Consider the following 10,846-nt stretch of genomic DNA (forward strand, 5'->3'; position numbering starts at 1 on the left):
CTTCCTCATCTGAAAATGTATCAATAATTTTATGATTTAATGATTTTTTAATTACTATTGCAACACCACACCTGTTTGTTGTTGCATTACTGCAATAAACTTTAAATTCGTCGTATTTCAACATTTCTTTTTCAATATTAATATCAAAATGTGTTTCCTGTAAAAAGCAAATCGAACATTTTTGTGATTTAATCCATTCAAAAACTCTATTCCGTTTATTTCTGCATTTCAAACCGTTTATATTTAAAGTATTTAGATTTAATACATTTTCAGATCCCATTGTAAATAGTGATAATAATATTTATATTAAATACATATATATCAATATAACATTTATTAACATTTACACAAACAAAAAACTTTACACAAACGATGACACAGATATAGTTACACAACACACTTAAAACGGGTGCAAACATTAGGTAAAGTGTACGTGACCTGATAGCACCTATTGACCTTGTCTGGGTCAAAGCTTTATAATGATAGACACAAAACATGTGGTCAAGAGCGTGTGCTATTTTACCTGGATATTCACTTTTTTCATCTAAAATAACATTAACATCCGTAAAAAGTGGGAAAATTATTGTTCTGAAGTGACAATGGGTATTAGCCTGAGAAATATAAAAAATGTAAGTTGTGACAATTGCGTATTTTGTGAAAGATAGCTGTAAGATGAAAACTTTGGAACAAAATGTGATGAATTCGGATTGAACAAGTGTTTCCTTACTCAAAACGAGATAAAAATGATCAATGTGTTCTTTGAAACGCACCGAGACAGCAAACCCTACAAAGACGTGGAGCTCGAGATACAAACGGATAAAATACTGTGAGTATTTCTCGATTTTATAAGTTTCTTCAGTATAAGCTAGCAAATATTTTTTGCAGACATCATGTAACATATGCAAGTACACGTATAAGATGTTATGAAAACACCGATTGAGACAATTGTTGTAACCACTTATAGATCGAATGAAATATGAAGTGATAAGTAAATTTCCAAAATTTGGTCTTAAATCAGAATTTAAATGGACAGTGTCGTACATACATACTATAAAACGGTATAAACAAAAACCCAAATATAGTTTGTCTAGTGCTAAAAATGGAATAGGTAAAATCCAAAATAAAACGTAAACAAACTTCAGCTGTTTTAATAAACGTTTGTAAACATAAATAGGATATGTGATCTTGACATATTTTATTCTTTCGTTTTTGTTTGTAAACGAATTATTTAACAAGCTATTGTTGGTAAAACTCATTTCACAGTTTTTGTAAATTAAATCAGCTACATAGTTTGACATAATTAACTCTATTTTGGCAACTCTGTTATTACCACTTTCTATTAAATATTTTGATTTTACATTAGAACCTTGTATTGTTTTACATTTTTTCATAGTTTGTAACAACGTAATAAAGTAAGTGCCTGTACGGTTCAACTTAATTATAGTGTTACACAACATTAAAGATGTATTGCATACAAAAGAAAAACTAAAACAAGTTTTGATTTTCTTTATATTAGAATCATTCACACAAATATTAATATCATCTCTATGTGAAATATACATCACAATTAAATTCAATACAACAAACTTTAAGAAAAGAATCATTATCTTTTCACAAAAACACAATTCAATGTTTACTCTTTCGAAGAGCTTGTTTTTACATACCATTTTTATCTTTTTTTTAAAGTTTTTTTTGGGGGGGTTTAATTAAAATTACACTATTACATAGTAATTAAACTTTATTTGCTTTTTTACCTTTGTCCCTCTCCTCAGGTGTTGGAGGAGTGTGTTGATTTTTGTTTCTACCCTTACCATGTTGATTTCTACTTTCTGGAGTGTTTACAGAAGCGTCGATTGTACCTTGAGATTTAACAAAAGAAACAGACTTTTCATTTTTTTGGAAGTGTTTTGATTTCTCCCAGTTCTTGGTTTTTCTTGTTGATAGGGTGTCTTGTCAGATTGCCCAAAGGCCTGTCCATTTGACTGTTGACCCCCTTTTTCTTTCTGCTGTTGTTTCATTGTCTGTTGTTGTTTTATTGTCTTTTTTTGTTGTTCACATTGTTCTTGTTGTATCTCAGGCTCATCAGCTTTTGTACTATCATTATCATCATTTTCATTTTCACTTAATTCAACATCATCATCATCATCATCTTTACCTTCATTGTCACTAAACATTTCTGGTGTTAATGCTTCTGGACAATCCATTTGTCTGTGCCCTGATTCATTACACCTTTTACATTTCCAATCATTTGGACATTCTACAATCATATGCCCAGTTTCAAAGCATTTATTGCATGTTTTAACATTTGACTCATTTGAATAACTGTCTGTAGACTGGCCACTGTGTAAGACTATAGCACTGTATCTCCCCATTTTCATGAATTTAGGTAGAGGTTCTATAAAGGTTTTACACAATAGGATCCTGTCTCCATTTTCACAGTTAGTGAGTCTCCCATCAACTCTGATATGTGCTCTTGTTATGAAATCCACTTTTACCCCTTTAAGTTCTATTGTTCTTTTAATAATGCCATCATCAGCACTAAGAGGGACCCCTTTCACTATAACTTTCATTATGGCCAGGTTTGCAGTCAAAGGGTTGTTTGGATTGTGTGTGTGAATGTTTATTTGCTTGCCCCTCAGCGCAATGCCCTTTGTTAACAAAGACAAACGACCTTCCTGGTTGTCCATATATATACGCCACATACGACGAATACGTTGGATACCTTTGATTGTACATGGGTCTACTACTTCGCCGATAGCCTTGTATATTTCAACATGTGTGACAAAAGATTCTTTTTTGGGAATTACAGAACCAAATATATCACTGTCTTTTACGAAAATTGGTTTCACAGAATTAGGGTCGTCATCAACTTTTTTATCACCTTATCACCACTAGCGTTAGTGTCTGTTCTCGCAACATCAGAATAGGACGCCGCCATGTTTGTTATTGTTGTTTCGTTCAACGAAAAAAGTTATTTTACAATCGGAATACTGCCTTCTAATGTATCAAAATGTATTTACGTGTAAACGTTAATGTCTTAGAAACTTCCAGAACAAATCTGGATAAACAACATTCAATTGAATTTGAAATAAATCAAGTTTTGTCGGAGCTATCCTCAATACACCTTAGCAGATCAAGGACTGTAACTCTCCTCAAAATTCTTGTTTGTTTCCGCACTTCGACGAGCGTAAAACAAAAAAGAAACATAAAATAAGACAACAACAACATATATGCATAAGGTAAACAACAAAATGAATTGTAATTTACTGAAATAAATCGGATATAAAACATTAGGCAACACACAAAAAACTTAATCACTTGCATTATGTACTCTCACAAAAAATCAGAAGTGACATAACTTCAGATGATGCATATTGGTAGGCATGTGCTCCTCCTGCAAGTAAACTACACTGACACGTAGATTCAATGTAATCATAATAACTTATACTAGTCAATGATAGAAAAATAACCAAATACTCGTCATGTTGTTGTTGTTTTTTTTTGGTTTTTGTTTTGGTTGTCTTTTATAGCGTGTTATATCGCACGTGCCTTAGTTTTGTATATGCTGTCTTGCTTTGTTTTATATTGTCAAGTTTTACATGTTAAATTATTTTATTTTTGCAGTCATCCATTTGTGCTTGTGTTTATTTATTCATTTGTTTGTTTTGAATTGTGTTTTGTGTGTTTTTGTGTGTGTTATGTTTTGTTTTGTTTTGTTTTTTTTGAGTGAAGATTATTTTAGGTTTTTTATGTACTCGGGACTTCTGTGCTTGATACATGTTTCGCTTCCCTGTTTTGTCTTGTATTCAGTAAAATATGTTAAACAAGAACATCATATACTAACTTTTGATGTTTCTATTTTTTGGATACAGAAAATTCAGACTTATTTCCGCAGAAGAACAAATCAAGATGAATCAAAACATATTTATTTAAATGCTTAACGTACGTAGTTGCATATCTAAATCGCCTTAGATCCTAACTTCTATTGATTCATATATGTCGTACAGAAACCTAATAACACATTATCAAACTCGTAATAAGAAATCGGAGGGACATTAAATGTTACGTGAACTGGGAAATCAAGAATAAAACGGAAAATGAAAATATTCATGCTTGTTAGAGAAATATAAAGTTTAAACAAATCTGTATGTCTGCCAATACCTCTAGCCTCCATATTGGAATTTACAGAATAATCTGTCATAGTATTCAGATAACGCCTAGAAATCTTTTTTAAGAGATCGGATCATCACATACTAATGTACATCATTTTCTAATGCTTAACTAAAGAAAAAAAGGTATCAAACAATTAAGAAAACTTCGTTGTGAAAACCTTGTAGTCGATCAAAGAAAGTTTTTGGAATAAGAACTGTAATTTCTGCCAATGCTTTATGCCAATACAATTATCAAAAATCTTTGACGACCTCCTTTCGAAACTTCAACATCTTGGCTATAAAATTCGTACAAATATTTTTCCACTGCCTGCTAATATCTTTTTAAAATAAACCTTCATGATTTTGCATTTAGCACATTAGGCATAAATACTTTCACATCTAAGTATAGATTTGCGAGTATTATTTGTGTTGTGGCTTCTTTCTGACTTCTGAAACCTTTCAGATTGGAGCCCCTTTATGACAATAACAGAAGTTTTCTGCACATTTTATTTGCAAATAAAGGTATTGAAGCAACATCCTTAACCGAAAAGAAGTTATGAAAGAAATACCTCCATACTTCAAATATCAATCTGTCCATATATTGTCTCCAGATGTTGTACCAACACCAACGCCCGTCAATTTAACTAAGAACAGGACCTAAGCACAAAAGAGTACATTGAGACATTGAGAACCCGTGTGAATGTTCTAAATCTTTGTTTAGTATACAACCTATCCTACCATGTCAAAACTGATGAGAATCTCCGAAAAGTGATATCTCACGACCCTAATTCAAAGAACCACACTAAGTAAAGTGGTAAAATAATTTTAAAATCATAATGGACTGGTCGAAGATTAAGCAAGGGCGCGAATAATGAAAGAGATGGGACAGGGACCAGAACTTGACTCACTGTTAGATGGGTTAAAAACAGTAAGGTATTTGGTACGACATCGCATTCACAATTTCAAATACTGCATGTATTATGAATTATCGACCTAAACTAAATCAGTTTCAAAAGACGAAGAAGCTGCAAAATATTTTTCCTTTATTCATGAGAAATATAGTATTGCCCCCGAAGACATGCCTCGAACAACATATTTTGTGTTTGTGATAAAAAAGTTAGGAATAAAAGTTAATTTTGATAATCCTCATACAAAATCTTAAGACATTTTTAGAAAATTTAATACTTCGCTCCTTTGCGGAGGTTATCTCGATGAAAACTTTTGACTTTTCAACATTTACTTGTGGCTAAAACAATGACTAAAGTGACCATGCACAGTCTCAATATCATTGAAGAAAACAGTTTGTTTATTTAAAAGAGTAATCAAGGGAACCAAAGTTATAGCGGTAATCAAAAGAATGTAATCCAGGGACAAAGACCAGACATGGAAAACAGACATACACAAAGAGGACATAAAGTAACTAAAATCATATATACAAAGCAACAAAAGCAAATGAGCAACTCGGACTCCACTAAAAACTGGGAGGATGGACCAGGTGCCCCGGTAGGGTAAGCGTCCTTTGCTTTTCTAGAAATACCTGCCGAATTGCTCATAAAAAGTCAAGTCCGGAGTAGACGAAAGAGGAAAGGAAAACTATATTATAAATGAATACGAAGACAGTTGCACAAAAAATTCGCCTTGTTTATTGTTCATATGAAATATGCAAATATGGTTATATTTATTGATATCTTTACCAACATTCCCTTGTTTTTGTGTTTTTTTTTTTGTGTTGTTCTTGTCTTTGATTTTGTTTTTGTTTTTTTTTTTTATTTGTACTCCTTATTTGGCAGTGAGAACCATTATTTTCTTTTAATATCATCTGTTTCTTATGTTACATAATTCACATTATATATTATGTTTCTAAAGGAATGTTTTAATATCTTTTTGGAAATATAACCACTATGACTTTCGTGTTAAGATATTCTATTACTCCGGTTGAAAAACTACCTTTTTTAAAGAGGCTATTTTTTAAAAGGCAATTGATAATTAATGTATTTATACATTTGTATTTTTACATGAAACATTAAACACCATCAATTCAACCACTTGAACGGTAAAAAAGGGAAAAAATGAAATTATATTACCTACCTTTCGCCAATTTTATATTCAATTTATTTGTTATATGTAAAGAACATTCGTACCATTAACTGGCCTTCCGATGCCAGCTTACGTACGAAAATGTAAATAAAACGCTTAAATGGTTAAATTGATTGTGTTTATTGATTCAAGTAAAAAAAACCGCTCAAATGATTACATTTATTTTAATTTTCACGAATAATTTCTTTGTGTTGACATCCAGGAGTTTTATGAGGGTAAAACAAATTAATGCACATCTTTATTACTTTTGGAATTAACCGATATTTCTTTTTTAATTGTGTTTAATGTGACATAATTTTAGTAATGACGTGCGTTTTTCGATTAATGTTTTGGTATTTGTTTATAAAACTACCGACAATGACTTTTGCTCTATAATTTTTTAGTTTAGTTATAAATATATTTTTTTAATTGTACTTTCTGTCAAAGGCAGTTGATAGTTTATGCTTTACTCATCTGTATTATCAATCAATGCAAGTGCTCTGTAAGTACTTGTGACCTATAGAGAAACTTTTGTCGTAAACGTGAATTGTCTATATAAGATCGTGTTGGTTTAGTAATTAACATCTATAGAAATTATTTGAACATATTTGTAAAATGTGACAACGGTCATAATAACTTCTAAATAAATAGAGAACTTACATGTTTGGATACCAGAACTTAACCAAACATAAAGTTGTTTCTTTATTTAATGTAAAAACAATTAACAAATGGTTACATTTATTTAAATATTCACCTATAGATTCTTTGTTTGGATGCTCAAGAGTGTTATGAAGGGCAACAGATATCACTTACGTTTTGAGGTTTGTAAAGAGCACTATTTTGAGGAAGGTTTGTATCATATGTATAATGACTTTTTAATAAGTAAGGGTTGTCGACTTTTGTTTAAAATATCTAAAGGAACGCGGAAAACAATGTGTTCATAATAAATGCTGCTAATTATTTCATGTACAAAAGAAACCAAAATGATTCCATTTATTTCAATACCCAACAATGCTTTTGTTGTTTTTATACTTGGTTTTAAGAAGGGAAACAAAAAGACTGTTAAAAATTGTTGTTTATAGAATGATTCATTATTGGTTGTTATATTTACTTCATAAATAAATAACAAAATTTTAGTTATCACTTACGTTTCTAAATCAATGTTTAAATATCTTTTTAAATAAGGGTAACAACAAAATCACCGAACACTAATCCGATCCATACTAATGTTGGGTCCAACATAAATATAGCAAAATAAATATAAGACCACCGGAACAGCTAGTATCGTGATGATCCTGTTTTGATACAGGCATTTAAAACGAAATGATGGGTTCAATCCTAGTTTTACAGCACGCTAAACATCCCTTTCCATTGCAGCGTGAATTTAAAAGTGGTCATTTAATATTATTTGAATGTTATTGCGTCATAATCGGTAAATAAGCGGTCACGTTTGAACAAAAAACAATTTCCTAAAAAAACAATAACTTCTAGTAATTTTAGAAAAAAAAAGAATAAAAAACAATTGTGACTTTCGCTTGGAGTTTTCAGGACATTTATGATATTAAAAAAATGATGAATAATTTCGTTGTTGACGAAATGATCACTTATTAGGATAAACCTGTAATCTACGTTTTTAATATAATGTTTTAATTACTTTGTTTTTTATTGTTTCATGTAAAACACAACGCACACATGGTAACATTTACTTTAATTTCCACCATTAGAGTTTTCAGGAGATTTATGATGTAAAAATAACCTTGAGTTTTGCTTTAAACATTTAGATATGATATTGTATGTGTTTAAAACCAGCTTTTCATTTAATTTACATTATCTATTTAAGAATAGTTAAATACTGATATAAAGCTTACAGAAGAACAAAAATCTTAGAAGAGCATGATATAACACTTGAAATAACACATGAAAATATTGTATATTCATTGTCTCATTAAAAAAAATTGCAACTGTTATGATGATAATAATTATTATTTTATCTTGTAGTTGTTTCATTTTTATGTATACCTATGAGTTGTATAAAGGTAATACGAAAAATACCAATCATATTAATATTAAAAATTCGGTTTTCCGTGAAATTAATATGAAAATTTCCATAATGTTTATAGGGAAAATATCATTTAAATGATTGGTGCAAGATAGGTTCAATAGCGAGCACACAGTTGGATCAACAGCACCATGTGTGTCATGAAAATCACATTCTTGAGATAGTCCCCAGTGATAGTTATCAGCCAAACATGAAAGCGTTCGGAAGTCAAAAGAATCTGAATTAACAGGGAAGTTAACCCGGGAAATAAAAAAATACACTAATCTCCACCAAAGAAAAGAAAATCGGTAAGCGTTAATTTTTATCAATATGAAAATAAACACCGTCTTCAATACATTCCTTTAATTTTTTATACAATATATGTATGCGAAAATTTAAGTTCAAGTTAAGACTCCATTTCCATCGGAAGTGCTGGTACCTTAACAAATCTGCGGTGGTTTCCAACTTTCCGGTGTTTCAAATTTTCGTGTACATGTACATTTGCCTCATATCTTGACATACACATAGAAATCGATGGTGAGGGAAAAATACTGACCAAACTTTCCGACAAACGTGATGACTTTTCATTCAAAATTGACAACTTTCATCTGTGGCAAAATCCCTTCAGCACCTGCGTATGGAGTTTTCATATCACAACTCATACGTTATGCCAGAGCTTGCCGAAACTACGCAGACTTTTTTTATCGCGCTAGAATTCTAACAAATAGGCTTCTGGAACAGGGTTATGTTGCTACAAGATTGAAGTCATCACTACAGAAGTTTTATGGTCGTCATCATGAACTCGTGGATCGTTATGGTGTATCCATCAGCGTTTTGAAAACTGATTTGTTCAGCGCGTCATAGTTTTCCTTTCCTCGTTTGTCTACCACGGACATGACTTTTCATAAGCAACTCGGCGGGTGTTTCTAGAAAGCAGAGGACGCTTACCTTTTATACTGGAGTCCGAGTTGCCCATTTGGTCGTCGATCGAATAAGTGCGTTAAATAAATTAACGACGTCATATTTCTCGCGAACTTAAATAAGAACGATATGACCATTGTGCTCTCCTTACAGATATTTCTTTAACTTATTATCTTAATCGTAATCATAATACAATTGTTAACTATACAGTTGCAGAGATCAGTTTAAATAATATTTTAATTTTAGGGTCTCATCCAGAAGAAATGAAGATATTTTTTGCAGAAAATTGATCCATTGTTTTTTTTTTTTTTTTTTTTTTTTTTTTTTTTTTTTGTCAATCTCTGTTGAAATAAAACCTTTCTATGGCATATGTACATGTACAAGGAGAAACTACGATTAGACAACAGAAATAAGATACAAAATTCTAGGGACAAAGACAACAGATTGATTTCATTAATAAAAATAAGATTGCTCGTAAACATTGGTACGTATATACAAACACAATTTTATAATAAAAGTCTAAATTAATAACAAACAAACCATGCCATCAATCAGATACAAAGTTTGATTTTTTTTTAAATAAACTAGAAAATCAAACAATACAAAAATAAAACCAACACAGAAGACTAATTCAACAAATAAACAAACAAAAAAACAAAATCAATAAATGTACTCAAATTTATGATAAAATAAAAATAAACAAGGGAAGTATAAAAAAAAACCGAAATACCTAAGACAGCAAACAAACAAAGAGTAAAACAATAAATTAAAACAAATTGTAACGAAAGAAAGTGATAAAGCACTGAACAAAATAAAGATTTCGCGTAAATGCATTCGATTCATCAGACTTACAGGTAATATTATGTTTGTATCTCGTGTACATGATCAATGAAAAGAAACGTTTTTTCTGGTGGTTGATATTACGAAAAATACAAATCATAAACTGTCGATGGATAATTACAATTACAGAAAGTTGACAAATAAGTTGACCTATCTTATTAAACCATTTAGAATGTATAGTATGTTAAACTATACGAAGAAACATTCCTAACCTTTCTACTAAAATGGCTATATAATTTGTCTGAAGTAGAAATACTACTGGCAGGAAACTTGACAAGCACTTAAAAGACTCCTTAAATTAGCTAAAAATGCTGTGCTTACTTCACCAGCGATTTCAGGGAATATATTTTTATAAACGTGTTTACGATGTTTCATCAAAGCCTTTATTTTCAACATAAACATCCATATGTTCCGATAGAAGGTAAAGTAAGCACAGTAATTGTTATATGTATTTGAATATTCTGCCTTGTCCAGAATCCAGTAAATTTATTTAGCTCTTCCTGTAACACTTATGATTATCTCATTTTGGATCGTAATGTCTGACGTACATTGAAACGCATAAGTGAAAGCGTGGTGAAGTATTGGATCACTAGCGGAAATGGCAATGAAAGACAATCCGAAATACATACCATTTATATCTACGTAGGTGTATGTATTTATCTTAGTACAAAGGCCTGTAGAACTTGTGCACATCTACAGTCAAAGTTAAGTAAACAACTTTTGACGCATTCACTGAATGTATGAACATGTAATGACTATATCATTTTTGCAAAACATTTATGTACATATGTACTTGTAATATTCAAGTAATTTCATTTTT

General features: G+C 30.8%; 1 protein-coding gene across 4 annotated transcripts; it reads left to right on the top strand.

The window, feature by feature from the left end:
* The first annotated feature begins 238 nt into the window (after positions 1-238).
* LOC148600665 (uncharacterized) lies at positions 239-9,500 on the top strand. Of its 4 annotated transcripts, none has more exons than XM_088555144.1 (4): positions 239-826; positions 6,988-7,076; positions 8,348-8,573; positions 9,433-9,500. In XM_088555144.1, the coding sequence occupies exons 1-3, from the start codon at positions 744-746 to the stop codon at positions 8,365-8,367; spliced, it is 192 nt and encodes a 63-aa protein (XP_088411270.1). In that variant the 5' UTR covers positions 239-743; the 3' UTR covers positions 8,368-8,573; positions 9,433-9,500. The 4 variants fall into 4 exon arrangements, 2 of the variants coding, with proteins under 2 accessions (XP_088411270.1, XP_088411269.1); XM_088555143.1 differs by having other exon boundaries at positions 253-826; positions 6,988-7,048; XR_015917093.1 differs by lacking the exon at positions 239-826 and adding an exon at positions 6,341-6,463 and having other exon boundaries at positions 9,433-9,490.
* The last annotated feature ends 1,346 nt before the right edge of the window (positions 9,501-10,846 follow it).

This window comes from Perna viridis, chromosome 12 (assembly GCF_037379345.1).
Source record: "Perna viridis isolate PV_CMFRI_1.1 ecotype Kerala chromosome 12, ASM3737934v1, whole genome shotgun sequence".
Taxonomy (NCBI): Eukaryota; Metazoa; Mollusca; class Bivalvia; order Mytilida; family Mytilidae; genus Perna; species Perna viridis.

Bases quoted from the DNA above. Each gene is read 5' to 3' on its own strand.
- LOC148600665 (XM_088555143.1), top strand. From the start codon at position 744: ATGATCAATGTGTTCTTTGAAACGCACCGAGACAGCAAACCCTACAAA. The intron at 827-6,987 runs GTGAGTATTTCT...ATTCACCTATAG, and splicing joins ATACAAACGGATAAAATACT to ATTCTTTGTTTGGATGCTCA. The intron at 7,049-8,347 runs GTTTGTAAAGAG...TAATGTTTATAG, and splicing joins GATATCACTTACGTTTTGAG to GGAAAATATCATTTAAATGA.